This window comes from Schistocerca gregaria, chromosome 3, assembly GCF_023897955.1.
Source record: "Schistocerca gregaria isolate iqSchGreg1 chromosome 3, iqSchGreg1.2, whole genome shotgun sequence".
NCBI lineage: Eukaryota > Metazoa > Arthropoda > Insecta > Orthoptera > Acrididae > Schistocerca > Schistocerca gregaria.
In genome coordinates, this window is record NC_064922.1 from 137,465,717 (window position 1) to 137,488,334 (window position 22,618).

At 43.1% G+C, this 22,618-nt stretch overlaps 1 protein-coding gene across 1 annotated transcript in view; it reads right to left on the minus strand.

Moving 5' to 3' along the window:
* The window catches only part of LOC126355338 (coiled-coil and C2 domain-containing protein 2A), a 536,251-nt gene that overhangs the window by 208,750 nt on the left and 304,883 nt on the right, over positions 1–22,618 (minus strand). Inside the window, exon 12 of the mRNA XM_050005633.1 lies at positions 15,044–15,276. Within this exon, the coding sequence (XP_049861590.1) occupies positions 15,044–15,276 (233 nt within the window). The remainder of the gene's footprint in view (positions 1–15,043; positions 15,277–22,618) is intronic.

Consider the following 22,618-nt stretch of genomic DNA (forward strand, 5'->3'; position numbering starts at 1 on the left):
TGCATTTTGCCTACTCCTACCTTGCTGCATCTCAGGAGGCGTCTTGTCAGGCCTAGGGAGGGAATGGCGCCTTTCATGACCCCCTGCAGCATATGTCGGCCCACATGTTGCCACCCCAAAACAGCTGGGAACCTCCACCTTGCTGCACTCGCTGGATGGACAGTGTGTCTAAGGCATTCAGCCTGGCTGGGTTGCCTCCAAACACATGTCCAATGATAGTCTGCTTGAAGGCATATGTGACACTCACTGGTGAAGAGGAGATGATGCCAATCCTGAGCAGTCCATTCGGCATGTTGTTGGGCCCATCTGTACCGCGCTGCATGGTGTCGTGGTTGCAAAAATGGACCTCACCACGGATGTTGGGAGAGAAGTTGCGCATCATGCAGCCTATTGCGCATAGTTTGAGTTATAACATGATGTCATGTGGCTGCACAAAAAGCATTATTCAACAAGGTGCCATTGCTGTCATGGTTCCTCCAAGCCATAATCTGTAGATAGTGATCATCCACTAAAGCAGTAGCCCTTGAGCAGCCTGAGCGAGGCATGTCATCAACAATTCCTGTCTCTCTGTATCTCCTCCATGTCTGAACAACATCGCTTTGGGTGACTCCAAGACATCTGGACACTTCACTTGTTGAGAGCCCTTCCTGGCACAAAGTAACAATGCAGATGTTATCGAACAGTGGTATTAACTGTCTAGGCATGGCTCAACTGCAGGCAACACAAGCTGTGTACCTCCTTCCTGGTGGAATGACGAACTGATTGGCTGTCGGACCCCTCCATCTAATAGGCACTGCTCACACATGGTCTTCGAGTGGGTTTATTAACATCTCTGAACAGTCAAAGGGACTGTGTCGGTGATACAATATCCACAGCCAATGTCTGTCTTCAGGAGTTCTGGGTACTGGGGTGATGCAAAACTTTGTTTGATGTGTGTATAATGTAACTGGATAGATAAAAAATATCTACTCACCAAGTGGTGGCAGGAGAACAAACACATAAAAATGGTTTTACTTATGCAAGCTTTTAGAGCCAGTTACTCTTTCTTCTGGCTGAAGGTTTGAAAGGGAAGGAAGATGTGTGAAGGGAAAGGACAGGAGAGGAGAGGCTTAGGAAGAGAACAGGAGAGGTGTAGGAAAAGGGGTACAGTTCCTTCCTTCACCCCTCTTCCATCACCTTCAACCCTGCTGGAAGAAGGAGTCACTGGCTCAAAAAGCTTGTGTAAGTAAAATCTGTTTTATGTATGCATTCTCTTGCCACCACTTGTTGAGTGGATTTCTTTTTACCTACTCAATTAAATTATATTGTCAAAAATTTATTACTTTCATTGTTGTATTTTATCATGATGGTCAATATCTCCCTGTGTAAGTGGGAGTCAACAAAATGTCTCATCACAAGAAAAAAACCTTTGTTTTAATGTTTAGCACCTAAATTCACTTATTATATCCATGAATCTCTCTCACCTTTTTCATGATTATACAAAACTAGCTTAACAATCACTGCTTCATTCGCGCAGATTGTATGGTCTGCAGAGATTTTTTCTGTTTTTATTTAATCTAATTTTTAAGTTGTTCACAAATTGCAACATCTTCTAAGCTTTTCACGCTAATTAAGGCGATATAAGTATGGTCGTTTCTAAAAGTACTTCTGACCAAAAAGTGTTTCTGGTAGTTGGTGTCCAAAGTTTTTGTTAATCATGCCCTTGAATAATGGTATTTCCATAGCAACTTTCATCCCCTCACAAATACTTCTTTATATCTAACTAAGGCCAGTCATCATAAATTTAGGTTTAAATGTTTTTAATGTAATGAAATAAACCAACTTATATTGCCTCTGTAGACCTGGAAAAGCCATTTGATAATGTTATCTGGCAACAGATGTTCAGAACACTGACAAAAAGTGGAATTAAGTACAAAGACATTCGTGAGATACTCAGTTTCTATAGGAATGAGATGGCAGTGATTAGGAACTGTCACCAGGAACAAGAAGCAAATATTAGAAAAGGGATAAGACAAGGATGTGCTCTATCTCCTCTTATATTCAATGCTTGCATCCAGGAAGCTATATACCAAGTTCGAGAAACTACTGTGGTGGGTATCAAAATTAATGGGCAGAAAATAGACATGCTACATTATGCAGATGATTTGCTGTAGCCACAGAGACAAAAGAAGATCTACAGGAAGTCCCCCAGAACAATGGAAAGAATTCTGTGTAATCAGTATGGAATGAGAATAAACAAGAAAATGACTAAAGTGATGGTATGCAGTACAGGAGCAGAATAGGAATCTTTGAGAATGAGAATTGGAAGAGAGGAGCTGGAAATAATAGAGGAATTTACTTACCTGGGAAGCAAAATCACAAGGGATGGTAGAAGCCGGAAAGAAATTGCAAGCAGAATACAAAAGGCCAAAATTGCATTTAATCAGAGGAGGAAATTACTGACCAGCAAAAACATCAGTCTGAAAATAAGGAAACGTATCATGAAAGCTTTCATTTGGAGTGTAACCCTATAAGGATGTGAAACTTGGACAATTAGAGGAGAAGAAAGAAGACAGTTAAAGTCCCTGGAGATGTGGTGCTATAGAAGGATGATGATAATCAGCTGGAGAGACAAAGTAACAAAGGAAGAGGTGCTTAGAAGAGAACAGGAAACCAGATCTCTGCGGAGGCACGTCCAAACAAGAAGAGACAAACTTGTAGGGCACATCCTATGATACAACAATATCATTGGAACAATAGCAGAAAGAGCTATGGAGGGAAGGAAATGGCGACTGCGTCAGCTTTCAGACAACTCTACATACAAAGTTTGCCAAGGTAATCCCATTCCTGATGTCCAGGCGGAGCTTCAAGGAATCCTCAGAACCTTAGGCCCCCTACAAAACCTTTCACCTGACTCCATCAAACTCCTGACACCACCGACACCCCGCACTCCTACCTTCTACCTACTTCCTAAAATTCACAAACCCAAACATCCTGGCCGTCCCACTGTAGCTGGTTACCAAGCCCCCACAGAACGTATCTCTGGCTATGTAGATCAACACCTTCAACCCATTACATGCAGTCTCCCATCCTTCATCAAAGACACCAACCACTTTCTCGAACGCCTGGAATCCTTACCCAGTCTGTTACCACCAGAAACCATTCTTGTAACCATTTATGCCACTTCCCTATACACAAATATCCTGCACGTCCAGGGCCTCACTGCAATGGAGCACTTCCTTTCACGCCGATCACCTGCCACCCTACCTAAAACCTCTTTCCTCGTCACCTTAGCCAGCTTCATCCTGACCCACAACTTCTTCACTTTTGAAGGCCAGACATACCAACAATTAAAGGGAACAGCCATGGGTACCAGGATGGAACCCTCGTATGCCAACCTATTTATGGGTCGCTTAGAGGAAGCCTTCTTGGTTACCCAAGCCTGCCAACCCAAAGTTTGATACAGATTTATTGACGACATCTTCATGATCTGGACTCACAGTGAAGAACAACTCCAGAATTTCCTCTCCAACCTCAACTCCTTTGGTTCCATCAGATTCACCTGGTCCTACTCCAAATCCCATGCCACTTTCCTTGATGTTGACCTCCATCTGTCCAATGGCCAGCTTCACACATCCGTCCACATCAAACCCACCAACAAGCAACAGTACCTCCATTATGACAGCTGCCACCCATTCCATATCAAACAGTCCCTTCCCTACAGCTTAGGCCTTCGTGGCAAACGAATCTGCTCCAGTCCTGAATCCCTGAACCATTACACCAACAATCTGAAAACAGCTTTCGCATCCCGCAACTACCCTCCCGACCTGGTACAGAAGCAAATAACCAGAGCCACTTCCTCATCCCCTCAAACCCAGAACCTCTCACAGAAGAACCCTAAAAGTGCCCCACTTGTGACAGGATACTTCCCGGGACTGGATCAGACTCTGAATGTGGCCCTCCAGCAGGGATACGACTTCCTAAAATCCTGCCCAGAAATGAGATCCATCCTTCATGAAATCCTCCCCACTCCACCAAGAGTGTCTTTACGCTGTCCACCTAACCTTCGTAACCTCTTGGTTCATCCCTATGAAATCCCCAAACCACTTTCCCTACCCTCTGGCTCCTACACTTGTAACTGCCCCCAGTGTAAAACCTGTCCTATGCACCCTCCCACCACCACCTACTCCAGTCCTGTAACCCGGAAGGTGTACTCGAAAAATTTTTTCGAATTTTATTTTTTTGGAAATTATTTTTTCGAAACTTTTTTCTTTCGAAACCTTTTTTCTTTCGAAACTTTTTTTTCATTCAAAACTTTTTTCGAAAAATGTTTTTCGAATTTTTCTTTAGTTTCCCCACCCTTTAACGTGATCTGGAGACAACATAACTACCCAACATTTGCACCCATTGTTGTTCACCAACCTAAGTTCTGCACATGATCAACATAGCTCATCTCAAACCAACACTTTTTCGACTTTTTTCACACCTTTATCTCTCCCTATATCAATTTCTATTTACTTTCACTTTAACCTCATAATACCCTTTCCACCTTCTAATACCATGTCAACCTCACAACATCCCTACAACGACCCCATTAAATTTTATTTACATTCCCTCCGCAAACATGCCTTCACCCTAGCCAGATTACGCTCCCATATCTTATTTAATCAGGCTTGTCTGACATTTGGCATTACTCCCAAAGGCCTCACACTTAAAGTTCCCATCTCTGGCTGCAATCGTTCTTTCTATCAGTCCTTATACCAGTTCCAAACAGCACAATCCATAGCCCTCACCCGCCTAATCCTTCACCTATACATCGACTCGGCCAATGAACACACCCATCAACTCCTATCCCAAATCAAAGTCCTCAATCTTTCCTCTCCCACATCCACACCGGCTGTACATAGCATCCTCCTACAGGCCAACCGCAAATTAGAACAGCATGCCACCCTCCACCTCAAAAAACTATCCAATCTCCTGGTTTCCCACCTCCGGAAAGGCAACTCACTCACCGTCCACAACCTTTCCAACAAACCTCAACCTCCTCTCATTGCACACAGACCCAGTCTCTCCCATCTACTCAATCTCCCACTTCTAGCTCCAGTCCCCCCAACACCTCAGAATTCTAGTCAACACAATCTGGAACCACAACACCCCAATTCAGTAGTTAACCTTTCCCCCAAACCCCTCTCCCAATCCGAAACCTCTGTCCTATCCAAAGGCCCCACCTTCAGCCCCCCTCCCAGGTTCAACCAAACTGCCCTTATGAAAGATTTACTGTCCTACACTCGTAGTCTCTGCTGGAAATATCACTTTGCCACAAAGAAAAATAATCCTGATCCCACTCCTAATGATCCAACTCCCCAAGACACTATCCAAATTGAACCCTGCCTGCAGCAGTTCCGTCCGCCATCACAGCGGGACCCACCTCCTCTTCCGCAAAATCACCCTCTCCAAACCTTCCAGGAATTTCTCACTTCCAGTCTTGCCTCTCAATCTTTCTTGAAAAACCTTAATCCTACTCCCAACATCACCACAGCCGAAGCCCAGGCTATCCGTGATCTGAAAGCTGACCGATCCATCATCATTCTTCCGGCTGACAAGGGTTCCACGACCGTGGTACTTGATCGTCGGGAGTATGTGGCTGAGGGACTGCGTCAGCTTTCAGACAACTCTACATACAAAGTTTGCCAAGGTAATCCCATTCCTGATGTCCAGGCGGAGCTTCAAGGAATCCTCAGAACCTTAGGCCCCCTACAAAACCTTTCACATGACTCCATCAAACTCCTGACCCCACCGACACCTCGCACTCCTACCTTCTACCTACTTCCTAAAATTCACAAACCCAAACATCCCGGCCGTCCCACTGTAGCTGGTTACCAAGCCCCCACAGAATGTATCTCTGCCTACGTAGATCAACACCTTCAACCCATTACATGCAGTCTCCCATCCTTCATCAAAGGCACCAACCACTTTCTCGAACGCCTGGAATCCTTACCCAGTCTGTTACCCCCGGAAACCATCCTTGTAACCATTGATGCCACTTCCCTATACACGAATATCCCGCACGTCCAGGGCCTCACTTCCTTTCACGCCGATCACCTGCCACCCTACCTAAAACCTCTTTCCTCGTCACCTTAGCCAGCTTCATCCTGACCCACAACTTCTTCACTTTTGAAGGCCAGACATACCAACACTTAAAGGGAACAGCCATGGGTACCAGGATGGCCCCCTCGTATGCCAACCTATTTATGGGTCGCTTAGAGGAAGCCTTCTTGGTTACCCAAGCCTGCCAACCCAAAGTTTGGTACAGATTTAGTGATGACATCTTCATGATCTGGACTCACAGTGAAGAACAACTCCAGAATTTCCTCTCCAACCTCAACTCCTTTGGTTCCATCAGATTCACCTGGTCCTACTCCAAATCCCATGCCACTTTCCTAGACGTTGACCTCCATCTGTCCAATGGCCAGCTGCACACATCCGTCCACATCAAACCCACCAACAAGCAACAGTACCTCCATTATGACAGCTGCCACCCATTCCATATCAAACGGTCCCTTCCCTACAGCCTAGGCCTTCGTGGCAAACGAATCTGCTCCAGTCCTGAATCCCTCGACCATTACACCAACAACCTGAAAACAGCTTTCGCATCCCGCGACTACCCTCCCGACCTGGTAGAGAAGCAGATAACCAGAGCCACTTCCTCATCCCCTCAAACCCAGAACCTCTCACAGAAGAACCCCAAAAGTGCCCCACTTGTGACAGAATACTTCCCGGGACTGGATCAGACCTTGAATGTGGCTCTCCAGCAGGGATACGACTTCCTAAAATCCTGCCCCGAAATGAGATCAATCCTTCATGAAATCCTCCCCACTCCACCAAGAGTGTCTTTCCGCCGTCCACCTAATCTTCGTAACCTCTTGGTTCATCCCTATGAAATCCCCAAACCACCTTCCCTACCCTCTGGCTCCTACCCTTGCAACCGCCCCCGGTGTAAAACCTGTCCTATGCACCCTCCCACCACCACCTACTCCAGTCCTGTAACCCGGAAGGTGTACACGATCAAAGGGAGAGCCACGTGTGAAAGCACCCACGTGATTTACCAACTGACCTGCCTGCACTGTGACGCTTTCTATGTGGGAATGACCAGCAACAAACTGTCCATTCGCATGAATGGACACAGGCAGACAGTGTTTCTTGGTAATAAGGATCACCCTGTGGCTAAACATGCCTTGGTGCACCGCCAGCACATCTTGGCACAGTGTTACACCGTCCGAGTTATCTGGATACTTCCCACCAACACCAACCTATCTGAACTCCGGAGATGGGAACTCGCCCTTCAGTATATCCTCTCTTCTCGATATCTGCCAGGCCTCAACCTCCGCTAATTTCAAGTTGCCGCCGCTGATACCTCACCTGTCTTTCAACAACTTCTTTGCCTCTGTACTTCCGCCTCGACTGACATCTCTGCCCTTACTCTTTGCCTAAATATGTCTGCTTGTGTCTGTGTATGTGCGGATGGATATGTGTGCGTGTGTGTGTGTGCGCGAGTGTACACCTGTCCTTTTTTTCCCCCTAAGGGAAGTCTTTCTGCTCCCGGGATTGGAATGACTCCTTACCCTCTCCCTTAAAACCCACAACATTTCGTCTTTCCCTCTCCTTTCCTCTTTCCTGAAGAAGCAACTGTCGGTTGCTAAAGCTAGAAATTCTGTGTGTGTGTTTCATTTATTGTGCCTATCTACCGGCGCTTTCCCACTTTGTTTTTAATATATATATATATATATATATATATATATATATATATATATATATATATATATATATAAAACAGAAAGTGTGCGAGTGTACACCTGTCCTTTTTTTCCCCTAAGGGAAGTCTTTCCGCTCCCGGGATTGGAATGACTCCTTACCCTCTCCCTTAAAACCCACATCCTTTCATTTTTCCCTCTCCTTCCCTCTTTCCTGACGAAGCAACTGCCAGTTGCGAAAGCTTGTAATTCTGTGTGTGTGTTTGTGTGTTTTGTTCATGTGCCTGTCTGCCGGCGCTTTCCCGCTTGGTAAGTCTTGGAATCTTTGTTTTGGTGCACGGCCAGCACATCGTGGCACAGTGTTACACCGTCCGAGTTATCTGGGTACTTCCCACCAACACCAACCTATCCGAACTCCGGAGATGGGAACTCACCCTTCAGTATATCCTCTCTTCTCGATATCCGCCAGGTGTCAACCTCCGCTAATTTCAAGTTGCCGCCGCTCATACCTCACCTGTCTTTCAACAACTTCTTTGCCTCTGTGCTTCCGCCTCGACTGACATCTCTGCCCTTACTCTTTGCCTTTAAATATGTCTGCTTGTGTCTGTGTATGTGCGGATGGATATGTGTGTGTGTGCGAGTGTACATCTGTCCTTTTTTTCCCCTAAGGGAAGTCTTTCCGCTTCCGGGATTGGAATGACTCCTTACCCTCTCCCTTAAAACCCACATCCTTTCGTCTTTCCCTCTCCTTCCTGAAGAAGCAACCATCGGTTGCGAAAGCTAGCAATTCTGTGTGTGTTTGTGTGTTTTGTTCATGTGCCTGTCTGCCGGCGCTTTCCCGCTTGGTAAGTCTTGGAATCTTTGTTTTTAATATATATATATATATATATATATATATATATATATATATATATATATATATATATATATAAAACAAAGATTCCAAGACTTACCAAGCTGGAAAGCGCCGGCAGACAGGCACATGAACAAAACACACAAACACACACAGAATTGCTAGCTTTCGCAACCGATGGTTGCTTCTTCAGGAAGGAGAGGGAAAGACGAAAGGATGTGGGTTTTAAGGGAGAGGGTAAGGAGTCATTCCAATCCCGGAAGCGGAAAGACTTCCCTTAGGGGAAAAAAAGGACAGATGTACACTCGCACACACACACATATCCATCCGCACATACACAGACACAAGCAGACATATTTAAAGGCAAAGAGTAAGGGCAGAGATGTCAGTCGAGGCGGAAGCACAGAGGCAAAGAAGTTGTTGAAAGACAGGTGAGGTATGAGCGGCGGCAACTTGAAATTAGCGGAGGTTGACACCTGGCGGATATCGAGAAGAGAGGATATACTGAAGGGTGAGTTCCCATCTCCGGAGTTCGGATAGGTTGGTGTTGGTGGGAAGTACCCAGATAACTCGGACGGTGTAACACTGTGCCACGATGTGCTGGCCGTGCACCAAGGCATGTTTAGCCACAGGGTGATCCTCATTACCAACAAAGACTGTCTGCCTGTGTCCATTCATGCGAATGGACAGTTTGTTGCTGGTCATTCCCACATAGAAAGCGTCACAGTGCAGGCAGGTCAGTTGGTAAATCACGTGGGTGCTTTCACACGTGGCTCTCCCTTTGATCGTGTACACCTTCCGGGTTACAGGACTGGAGTAGGTGGTGGTGGGAGGGTGCATAGGACAGGTTTTACACCGGGGGCGGTTGCAAGGGTAGGAGCCAGAGGGTAGGGAAGGTGGTTTGGGGATTTCATAGGGATGAACCAAGAGGTTACGAAGATTAGGTGGACGGCGGAAAGACACTCTTGGTGGAGTGGGGAGGATTTCATGAAGGATTGATCTCATTTCGGGGCAGGATTTTAGGAAGTCGTATCCCTGCTGGAGAGCCACATTCAAGGTCTGATCCAGTCCCGGGAAGTATTCTGTCACAAGTGGGGCACTTTTGGGGTTCTTCTGTGAGAGGTTCTGGGTTTGAGGGGATGAGGAAGTGGCTCTGGTTATCTGCTTGTCTACCAGGTCGGGAGGGTAGTCGCGGGATGCGAAAGCTGTTTTCAGGTTGTTGGTGTAATGATCGAGGGATTCAGGACTGGAGCAGATTCGTTTGCCACGAAGGCCTAGGCTGTAGGGAAGGGACCGTTTGATATGGAATGGGTGGCAGCTGTCATAATGGAGGTACTGTTGCTTGTTGGTGGGTTTGATGTGGACGGATGTGTGCAGCTGGCCATTGGACAGATGGAGGTCAACGTCTAGGAAAGTGGCATGGGATTTGGAGTAGGACCAGGTGAATCTGATGGAACCAAAGGAGTTGAGGTTGGAGAGGAAATTCTGGAGTTGTTCTTCACTGTGAGTCCAGATCATGAAGATGTCATCACTAAATCTGTACCAAACTTTGGGTTGGCAGGCTTGGGTAACCAAGAAGGCTTCCTCTAAGCGACCCATAAATAGGTTGGCATACGAGGGGGCCATCCTGGTACCCATGGCTGTTCCCTTTAAGTGTTGGTATGTCTGGCCTTCAAAAGTGAAGAAGTTGTGGGTCAGGATGAAGCTGGCTAAGGTGACGAGGAAAGAGGTTTTAGGTAGGGTGGCAGGTGATCGGCGTGAAAGGAAGTGCTCCATTGCAGTGAGGCCCTGGACGTGCGGGATATTCGTGTATAGGGAAGTGGCATCAATGGTTACAAGGATGGTTTCCGGGGGTAACAGACTGGGTAAGGATTCCAGGCGTTCGAGAAAGTGGTTGGTGCCTTTGATGAAGGATGGGAGACTGCATGTAATGGGTTGAAGGTGTTGATCTACGTAGGCAGAGATAAATTCTGTGGGGGCTTGGTAACCAGCTACAGTGGGACGGCCGGGATGTTTGGGTTTGTGAATTTTAGGAAGTAGGTAGAAGGTAGGAGTGCGAGGTGTCGGTGGGGTCAGGAGTTTGATGGAGTCAGGTGAAAGGTTTTGTAGGGGGCCTAAGGTTCTGAGGATTACTTGAAGCTCCGCCTGGACATCAGGAATGGGATTACCTTGGCAAACTTTGTATGTAGAGTTGTCTGAAAGCTGACGCAGTCCCTCAGCCACATACTCCCGACGATCAAGTACCACGGTCGTGGAACCCCTGTCAGCCGGAAGAATGATGATGGATCGGTCAGCTTTCAGATCACGGATAGCCTGGGCTTCGGCTGTGGTGATGTTGGGAGTAGGATTAAGGTTTTTCAAGAATGATTGAGAGGCAAGGCTGGAAGTGAGAAATTCCTGGAAGGTTTGGAGAGGGTGATTTTGAGGAAGAGGAGGTGGGTCCCGCTGTGATGGAGGACGGAACTGTTGCAGGCAGGGTTCAATTTGGATAGTGTCTTGGGGAGTTGGATCATTAGGAGTGGGATCAGGATTATATTTCTTCGTGGCAAAGTGATATTTCCAGCAGAGACTACGAGTGTAGGACAGTAAATCTTTCACAAGGGCAGTTTGGTTGAACCTGGGAGTGGGGCTGAAGGTGAGGCCTTTGGATAGGACAGAGGTTTCGGATTGGGAGAGGGGTTTGGAGGAAAGGTTAACTACTGAATTGGGGTGTTGTGGTTCCAGATTGTGTTGACTAGAATTTTGAGGTGTTGGGGGGATTGGAGCTGGAAGTGGGAGATTGAGTAGATGGGAGAGACTGGGTCTGTGTGCAATGAGAGGAGGTTGAGGTTTGTTGGAAAGGTTGTGGGGGGTGAGTGAGTTGCCTTTCCGGAGGTGGGAAACCAGGAGATTGGATAGTTTTTTGAGGAGGAGGGTGGCATGCTGTTCTAATTTGCGGTTGGCCTGTAGGAGGATGCTATGTACAGCCGGTGTGGATGTGGGAGAGGAAAGATTGAGGACTTTGATTTGGGATAGGAGTTGACGGGTGTGTTCATTGGCCGAGTCGATGTATAGGTGAAGGATTAGGCGGGTGTGGGCTATGGATTGTGCTGTTTGGAACTGGTATAAGGACTGATGGAAAGAACGATTGCAGCCAGAGATGGGAACTTTAAGTGTGAGGCCTTTGGGAGTAATGCCAAATGTCAGACAAGCCTGATTAAATAAGATATGGGAGCGTAATCTGGCTAGGGTGAAGGCATGTTTGCGGAGGGAATGTAAATAAAATTTAATGGGGTCGTTGTAGGGATGTTGTGAGGTTGACATGGTATTAGAAGGTGGAAAGGGTATTATGAGGTTAAAGTGAAAGTAAATAGAAATTGATATAGGGAGAGATAAAGGTGTGAAAAAAGTCGAAAAAGTGTTGGTTTGAGATGAGCTATGTTGATCATGTGCAGAACTTAGGTTGGTGAACAACAATGGGTGCAAAGGTTGGGTAGTTATGTTGTCTCCAGATCACGTTAAAGGGTGGGGAAATTCAAGAAAATTTCGAAAAAAAAATTTCCGAAAAAAGTTTCAAAAAAATAATTTCCGAAAAAATATAATTCGAAAAAAAAATTTGAATAAAATCTCGAAGAATATGTGTGTAAATGTATTCAAAGGACTGGTTATGTACTGGCAGGTTATGAGAATGAGGCTAACAATTGTTTGATGAAGAAATAATAACGTGTAAACCTGTGGGAAGCTGCTAAAAAATGATCGGTTAAGTGGGAAAAACGGGAATGGAAATAAAACGAAAGTTGTTAGAAAAAACTGAGATGGTTGTGTAATGGGTGAAAGGAAATGAAGCTGTGAAATAGTATTCACGAGTTTACACGAAATGTTTGTAAACTTGGAACAATGGATTTTATAGCAGCGGTTATGTTGAAAGCGTTGAAAATTTTAGGTTATGGTTTGGAAGTAAATTACGTATTATTGAGTATAATTAGGCAGGATAAAATGTATGGTAGATTACGGAAAAATGGAAGATGAATACAAAGTGAAACTTCTTGTACAAACGAAAAGAGAAAGTAAGACGACAGAGAAGATTTCGAAATGCAACAGAGACAATAACAAACGTAATTGTTGGGTTCAAATTAATGATGATGTAAATAAAATAGAAAGAAACTTCCACATGGGAAAAATATATTAAAAACAAAGATTCCAAGACTTACCAAGCTGGAAAGCGCCGGCAGACAAGTACATGAACAAAACACACAAACACACACACAGAATTGCTAGCTTTCGCAACTGATGGTTGCTTCTTCAGGAAGGAGAGGGAAAGACGAAAGGATGTGGGTTTTAAGGGAGAGGGTAAGGAGTCATTCCAATCCCGGCAGCGGAAAGACTTCCCTTAGGGGAAAAAAAGAACAGATGTACACTCGCACACACACACATACACACACACACACACACACATATCCATCCGCACATACACAGACACAAGCAGACATATTTAAAGGCAAAGAGTAAGGGCAGAGATGTCAGTCGAGGCAGAAGCACAGAGGCAAAGAAGTTGTTGAAAGACAGGTGAGGTATCAGCGGCGGCAACTTGAAATTAGCGGAGGTTGAGGCCTGGCGGATATCGAGAAGAGAGGATATACTGAAGGGCTAGTTCCCATCTCCGGAGTTCAGATAGGTTGGTGTTGGTGGGAAGTATCCAGATAACTCGGACGGTGTAACACTGTGCCAAGATGTGCTGGCGGTGCACCAAGGCATGTTTAGCCACAGGGTGATCCTTATTACCAAGAAACACTGTCTGCCTGTGTCCATTCATGCGAATGGACAGTTTGTTGCTGGTCATTCCCACATAGAAAGCGTCACAGTGCAGGCAGGTCAGTTGGTAAATCACGTGGGTGCTTTCACACGTGGCTCTCCCTTTGATCGTGTACACCTTCCGGGTTACAGGACTGGAGTAGGTGGTGGTGGGAGGGTGCATAGGACAGGTTTTACACCGGGGGCGGTTGCAAGGGTAGGAGCCAGAGGGTAGGGAAGGTGGTTTGGGGATTTCATAGGGATGAACCAAGAGGTTACGAAGATTAGGTGGACGGCGGAAAGACACTCTTGGTGGAGTGGGGAGGATTTCATGAAGGATTGATCTCATTTCGGGGCAGGATTTTAGGAAGTCGTATCCCTGCTGGAGAGCCACATTCAAGGTCTGATCCAGTCCCGGGAAGTATTCTGTCACAAGTGGGGCACTTTTGGGGTTCTTCTGTGAGAGGTTCTGGGTTTGAGGGGATGAGGAAGTGGCTCTGGTTATCTGCTTGTCTACCAGGTCGGGAGGGTAGTCGCGGGATGCGAAAGCTGTTTTCAGGTTGTTGGTGTAATGGTCGAGGGATTCAGGACTGGAGCAGATTCGTTTGCCACGAAGGCCTAGGCTGTAGGGAAGGGACCGTTTGATATGGAATGGGTGGCAGCTGTCATAATGGAGGTACTGTTGCTTGTTGGTGGGTTTGATGTGGACGGATGTGTGCAGCTGGCCATTGGACAGATGGAGGTCAACGTCTAGGAAAGTGGCATGGGATGGAGTAGTATATATATATTGTTACATAGTGATCATTTAAAGATGGGGAACTGTTTACTCATTTCTGTTTAAATATCCATCTGTGAGCTGGGTAATGCTGTCAATGATAATTTTAATCTACGTCTAAAAACAATACTGCCTGTCAAATGTTTATTTTTGTTGGTAGATTCTAGAAGAGATTTGTAGCAATATGTGTTAGACATAAGTAGGATCAGCAGAGGTAATCAAATAAGTTTTCCTTCAGTATTGTACTGTTAAATATTAGTATTAATCTTAATATATAATTTGTTGACAGTTTCATTGAAGTATAAATATATTGCATAGCCATACTGAATATTCTAAACAAACAAGCACACAAAATGCACATATGCACTAAATCCAATGAATTATTCCAAACTGTAATTAAATACACAGGGAAAATGCAAGTACTGCATACTTCAACAGCATCCATCATCAGTTTTGCCACATAAACTGTCCCAAAAATCATTAGCGATCACATAAGTTGTTATGTCACTGAAAAGCAAACACAGTTCTGTTTACAATTATATTTCAGTCAGAGTATCAAAATCTTGTGCTTACTTTTTAGCTCCAATGTTGAGTTATCTTTGTCATGAGTCAATGGGACAAGGTATACTCTCTAAAAGGCTGCAATACACAGCTTCAGCAACTAATTATAAAATATTTTTGTAAAATAAAAGAATACTGCTGTTGACGGGATACAATATATGTATTTAAATGTGCCAATGGAGATGTCATTTAAATGATGTGGTTGTTTTATCTCAGTAAGAGATTTTATGGTCTACTTCAATAGGCCCAATATATGCAACACATGAGTCTCATATCATTTCTAATATTTGCATCCCATTCATATTGGATTTTAATTTCATGGTCAAACATTTTATACAGTGGCACTTCCCTTACCTGGAAAATGAAGGATCTTGGTCCACAGAATTATTATTGTTTAAACTGATGACAACATCTGGTTCTCCAGGAGGGCGAAAGCTCTCACGAAAACTGTTGGCAAGGTCTGAACATACAGTTGCCTCATCTAAATCAGTGTAAGGTTCTGTTTCTGATTCATGTTCATTCTCATTCTCAGTACTTCCAGAACTATTTGCCGGTTCATCTTTCCCTTGTAACTTCTTCGATATATGCTAAACAGATGCAAGGTATATTTCAGTATAGCTTATTTACCAATGACCAAAATATTGTTGCCCTTATTGACTAGTTTTGATCAAGGAAAAATTTAACATCAAACGAAATAACAACATTCTGCCACAGTCTGGCTTTAGCTGCCAAAACTGTGAACATATGTATGTGAGTTGCATTTGTGTGTGTGTGTGTGTGTGTGTGTGTGTGTGTGTGTGTGTGTGTGTGTGTGTGCGTGCGCGCGCGCGCGTGCGCATGCGTGTTGTCTATTTCTGACAAAGAGATAGCTAGCCAAAAGCTTATTTTGTGACAGTCTTTTTGTTGTACCTATCTGCGACTCAGCATCTCCGCTATATGGTATCAACTATCCCTTTGATAATATTGTTAAATAAAAAAGTCTCATTTTTACCAGTGTCACCTCATTACAGTTACATCAGACTGCATTTCATAAAATTCTATTGGAAAATAAAGATACAAAATACTTTCATTTAGTAGCTGGCAGCAGGGAGAGGTTCAACCAAAAGTTAACAGAAACATAAAATGATCTCATTTTTACTGGTACAATCTCATTACACTTTCATGTGACTGCACTTCATAGAATTGTGTTATGCATCAGAGCAGAAAAGGGAAATGAATTAAATTTTTCTTCCAGCATAGCCATAGGTGACTGCATACAGATCTAATGACACAGCTACACAACAGAAAGAAACAATCAAACTGTAAGCTGCTTGCATACATGGGCGCATGTTGCTTCATTGGCATCAGTTGCCAAGTACGAGTTACACATTCAACAAAATGTCCACCGGGGAGGTACAGAGATGTATTTGTTACATTTTGTGACACAAAGCAACAAGCATTACCTCTGACAGAATGACACATTTTACACCTGACAGTACAGTTAAGAGCCTGTAACAAATTGTAACCCCTTCGTAGGAACATATTTTGTAGCAACTCTGCAAAGATAATTTTTTTGTTATCCTACACAAATTGTGATCAACTGACTACATTCATTTTTTGATAATTTTATTTTTGTGATTTAGGACCAAAAACTATGGTGGTACATGTATCACTATGGAACCTTTGTGATGTATCAAAACTATGGTGGTGAATTTCCCACTTCCCTTTTGTGAGCTGTTACGTTTTGCCATTACAACTAAAAAAAATAATGAACAGTGTTTTCTGTTTTATTTTATCTTTTCTTTTACTTTATTCAGAAAATAATTGTTACAAATATTAAAGTTTAGTTACCACAATGTGAAAAAAATCATTGAAACTTTATAATGCAATAAAGGTATGAGCTAATACAGGTCACTGTAATGTGTATTGCAGAAGTGAAGGAATGTGTTCTGATAACAGTAGTGATCCCATGACAAACAGAATGTATTTGTTGAGGCAGTTTTCATACGCCTGGTGCAGTGTATATCACACAATGTGAAGCAAAGACAGAGGTAGTAAGACGTATTTCCAAAGGCTTTGGGATACCAATAAGTTGGTGGTATGTATGTTCTCAAGGACCACAAATGATATGAGGGCATTTCAAAAAGTAAAGATACAATGGCTCGCAGTCCTTAAATAGAACATTTATTTAGAAAACGTCAGTTACATCTTATTAACTGGATTATTTATATATCTAAAAACAAAGATGATGTGACTGACCAAACAAAAGCACTGGCAGGTTGATAGACACACAAACAAACACAACCATACACACAAAATTCGAGCTTTCGCAACCGGCGGTTGCTCCGTCAGCAAAGAGGGGAGGAGAGGGAAAGACGAAAGGATGTGCGTTTTAAGGGAGAGGGTAAGGAGTCATTCCAATCCTGGGAGCAAAAAGACTTACCTTAGGGGGAAAAAAGTATAGGTATACACTCGCACACACACACATATCCATCCGCATGTGCCGGTTGCGAAACCTCGAATTTTGTGTGTATGTTTGTGTTTGTATGTGTGTCTATCGACCTGCCAGCGCTTTTGTTTGGTAAGTCACATCATCTTTGTTTTTAGATACATTTTTCCCACGTGGAATGTTTCCCTCTATAATATTCATATCATTAATTTGAACCCAACAATTACATTTGTTATTGTCAGCAAAGAGGGAAGGAGAGGGAAAGATGAAAGAATGTGGGTTTTAAGGGAGAGGGTAAGGAGTCATTCCAATCCTGGGAGCGAAAAGACTTACCTTAGGGGGAAAAAATGATAGGTATACACTCGCACACACACACATATCCATCCGCATGTGCCGGTTGCGAAACCTCGAATTTTGTGTGTATGTTTGTGTTTGTATGTGTGTCTATCGACCTGCCAGTACTTTTGTTTGGTAAGTCACATCATCTTTGTTTTTAGATACATTTTTCCCACGTGGAATGTTTCCCTCTATAATATTCATATCATTAATTTGAACCCAACAATTACGTTTGTTATTGTCAGTGTTGCATTTCAAAATCTTTTCTGTCGTCTTATTTTCTCTTTCTGTTTTTGTCAGTAGTTTCACTTTGTATTCACCTTCTCCTTTTTACCATAATCTACTATACAATTTTATCCCGCCTATATATATTCAATAATACGTAACCCACTTCCATAATAATAATAATAATAATAATAATAATAATAATAATAATAAATTAAATTTTAAAAAAAGTCCGGTTTCAACACTACCGCTATTATAAAATCAACCGTTTCTAGTTCACAACAGTTCCTTTCACCTATGAAACAACCATTTCGGCTTGTTCTAATAACTTTCACTTTATTTCCATTTCCGTTTTTCTCATGTCACTGATCATTTTTAGCCGCTTCCCACAGGTTTTAACGTCATTATTTCTTTGTCAGACAATTGTTAGCCTCATTTTCTTAATCTGCCACCACTAAACCACTCCTTTTAATACATTTACACGTAGTTTTTTCGAAATTTTCCCGAATTTCTCCATCCTTTAACGTGTTTTGGTGGCAACACAAACACCTAACCTCTATGCACATCGTTGTCTACCAACCCAAGTTCACCACAGGAATCAACATAGCCCAGCTTTAACAAACACTTTTTCGCCTTTTTTCACACCAGATCACCAGTTGCTTTCTAGTTCACCTTTATCTCTCCCCATATATTTCTATTTTCATTTTCATTTCAGCCTCATGTTACACTTTCCACCTTCTAATACCATGTCACCCTTACAACACCCCCAAAACTACCCCATTATGTTGATGTGCAGATGGATACGTGTGTGTGTGCGCGAGTGTACACCTATCCTTTTTTCCCGCTAAGGTAAGTCTTTCCGCTCCCGGGATTGGAATGACTCCTTACCCTCTCCCTTAAAACCCACATCCTTTCATCTTCCCCTCTCCTTCCCTCTTTCCTGACAAAGCAACCGCTGGTTGTGAAAGCTCGAATTTTGTGTGTATGTTTGTGTTTGTTTGTGTGTCTATCGACCTGCCAGTGCTTTTGTTTGGTAAGTCACATCATCTTTGTTTTTAGATATATTTTTCCCACGTGGAATGTTTCCCTCTATTATATTCATAACTGGATTATTTGTTATTTTTGACATAATCACTCCCATTATCCAAACATTTGCTAAGTCGGTGCACAAGCTTTTGTATCCCACAGTCATAGAAAGTTGCCACCTGTTATTGGAACCACATTTCAACTTCATCTTTGATCTCTTCATTGTTGTGGAATGATTTTCCACCAAGATGTGACTTCAGGTAACAGAAGACATGGAAGTTGGTGAGCACAAGGTCCGGGATGTATGGCAAATGGTCCAATACATCCCATTTGAGTTGTTTGAGTAGTGCTTTGGTTACGAGTGCTGTGTGAGGCCGAGCATTGTCATGAAACAAGCGGACTCCACTTGTCAGCATTCCCTTGCGTTTGTTTTGAATTGCCCTTCGAAGACATTTCAAAGTCTGGCAATATGCAGCAGCATTAATTGTCATTCCAGGAGGCATAAATTCCAACAGAAGAATGCCTTGTCTGTCCCAAAAAATTAAAGCCATGATATCTTCGCTGAAATTGACGTTTTGCATTTCTTGGCTTTTGGTGAATTCAAATGGTGCCATTGCATTGATTGTTGCTTGGATTCAGGTGTATGGTGATAAACCCATGTTTCGTCACCTGTCACAATGTGATCAAGGAACTCATCACCTGCTTCAGCATAGCGTGTGAGGAAGTCGAGTGCAAAGCCCATCCTTTTCTTTTTGTGTTCTTCTGTTAACAGTTTTGGAACCCAGCATGCACACCATTTCCTGAACCCTAACTTGACAGTCACAACATCATAAAGAGCTGTCATTGACACATCTGTTATGATCTGATGCATTTCTTTGAATGTGAGACTTCTATTCGCACCAATTGCTTCCTCCATTCTCCGAAGAAGGGGCTGAGAGATCACAGATGGCTGACCTATTCTTTGTTCATTATGAACATCGATCCTACCTTCAGAGAAATAACGACACCATTTCGTTACATTTTGTCGATTCACAATGTTCCCATAAACAGAAACAATTTCTTTGTGAATATCCACTGGTCGCTGACCTTTCGTATGAAGAAAACATATGACAGAGTGCACTTCACATTTGGCAGGGTTCTGAATCGGCACAGCCATTTTAAACATGACCTACTCCAACCAGAAGCAATGTTCAACTGCCGAATGCCTGCCAGGAGAAATGTAACGGTTCAAGGTTAACACCAGTGCTGCCAACTTGTTTGCCAAAACTCTTCTGTTCCTCTGGCATATGGTGTATCTTTACTTTCCAAAATACCCTTGTAGATTAATTTTGTGGTAAGTATACTTCCCAAGCCCCTCCAGAAACTACTTTGGAGGTAACAATGATTCCCAACAACCATTAAAACACCATTGTTTAGTGGAACACACTCTTCCCACAGTCCTGAGGCTACATTTCACAACAAACAGAAACTACAGCTGGTGCAATAGATTGCGACTAGATGCCAAGATCATACAGGAGTGGTAACACATATTTCCTTAAAAACAGTGTAAAGAAATATTTTTGGTGTGAAGTATATAGCTGACGGCCCGCAAAAGGGTTAAGCAAAAATGGTGGAATGAGGACTGCAGTGACTGGTAATAAAGCAGGACAATTTCAGTCATAATAAACAGAGCCTCATGTCATTACCTTCACCAGAGTTTTGGCACTTCTCTTGAACATGCTGCTTCCCATTCCCGAGATGGCAACATTCAAGTAACTACCACCTGCCACTTGTGGCACTGCGTGTTGTGGCTGCCCACCACATCACTGAGGGTCTTCCACCACCAGTACATCTCACAGTGTTTATCATACTAACTAACATCACTGTCAGTCATTGTGTGAGAGGACCATCCATTGCCTCTATTCCTGATCATCATTGCAAGCACTTCCTGGTGCCATGGTGCCAGTGGAAAGAGTTCACTGCACAATACTGAAAATGCGAAGCCATCACTTGAATAGCCAGCATGTAGACTGGCATACCTATTTAAATTTTGTGGCAGGTATGTACAATTTGAAAGCTCATGCAGGAACTGGTCTTTCACCATACAAACTAATGTATGGGAGGAAAATTCTGTCACTTTCTGACATGATTCAGCCAAAATTAGGGACACAATGTTAATAACTGAAACTGTTTGCCAAAAAGTTAAGAGAAGTTTGACAGGGAGTAAAATATGCCAACACAAGGGCTTTACAAAATAAAGAACAGTTGGGTAATGTGCTAGTAAAACACCACAATACAGTACAGGACAGTGAGTATTGCTAGCAGACTCTTATACCCTGAAGGGTGACACTGGAGTTCTTCACGCATCACTGTTACAGACAAGCTCTTTGCATTCTGTGCTCAGGCTGCTTGTATTCTAGCTGTACTGCTTGCCAAATGCTGGTGCCTGTGCTGAGAGTGGCATTCTGCTCGATGTGAAATACTTATCATCCAATTTTTCATACACTATTGGGTGAAAACATTTGATTCTTGCACATTTTACAGTCCAGTAATTTCACTCAATAAAGGACTGCTGCATCAAACAAGATGTATACACACACAAGAAAAGAAATTCCCAGATCTCCCAGTTAAAAACGCACTTTTTCTCACATGAAAATGCACTTCTTCGAATGTGAAAATACACTTTTTCCATTATATGCGACAGTGTTCTTTCCCTTGGAGCTGTAAAAATTTCAATTTTTTGAATGGTAAAGGTTTTATACATCAACATTGAACTTTAAAAAACAAAACTCGGAAGGGGGGGGGGGGGGGGGGGGGGGGAAGGAAATGCATTTTGGAAAGATCTTTGATGTGCAGCAACATGTATACTGCATATTTTCATGTTACGATATGCTGCATGTTTTTGTATTACGAAAGTATAAATTTGACTGCCACGAAACACAGCATGTTAGTTTCTGAAGCATTGAAATAGAGACTGCAGTGAGCTTTTGTAAGCCAATCACAACTCATGTCGTGTGATCCTGCCAGCCAATGACAGCAGATATTCAGAGCATAGGACTTGTGATGTAGTCAAACCATAGCAACATCACTGTTAAGTAATGCGAACACACAAATAGGAATTAATGTACATAGTGTAGCTACAAGAAAAGCTAAGGATTCACACATAATACTGGTCTTTTTAGCATGTGTTACAGTTTAAGATACATCACACAAATGTGCCAGTAAAATTTTAAACGACATTAATGTCTGGTCATCTGGACTCGAAATTATTCCAAGTGGATGGTCCTCAAAGTGTTATGTTTTAAATGAGAGTCACACACACTGATTTAAGACATTCATTGCACATTCTCACACGTAACATAATTCATCTTGCGTAAAAGGAAATTTCCTTTGAAAATAACATTTTTCAAAGAACAATTCGCAATATTTTCCCATGACCTCTTAGACATAGGTTTGTATCAGCAACTTCCAGAGTTCAGCCAGAAAACAGCGTTACTGTGCGTAGGCACCTACAATGATGTAGGAAGCCTGTATGTTCATACATGTATGGCATTAAGAGATCTTACATGACATCATAAAAGAAATATGACATCAGACGATACACTAAGAGCATAGTAATTCCGTAAACCATACTATAATGCATAATTTGGCTTAAAGGGCACATTCATATGTCCAGATACACAATGAAGTAGGTCGCAACATGATATTAAACTTTTCAGTGCACTTTTTAGGATGCAAATTTTCTTGGAGTGCCAGTACGGCGTTGCCTCATGTTTGGTCCTTTATTATGGCATAATGCCATACATGTCAGAACATCAAAATGTGCACTTGAAATTCAGTGAACAGATGAAACTAGTCAATAGTGTGGAATGAAAAACTTTGTTTCTTATAAATTAACTGCACCCATGGAAAAGATTACCAAAAGCCACATTTAT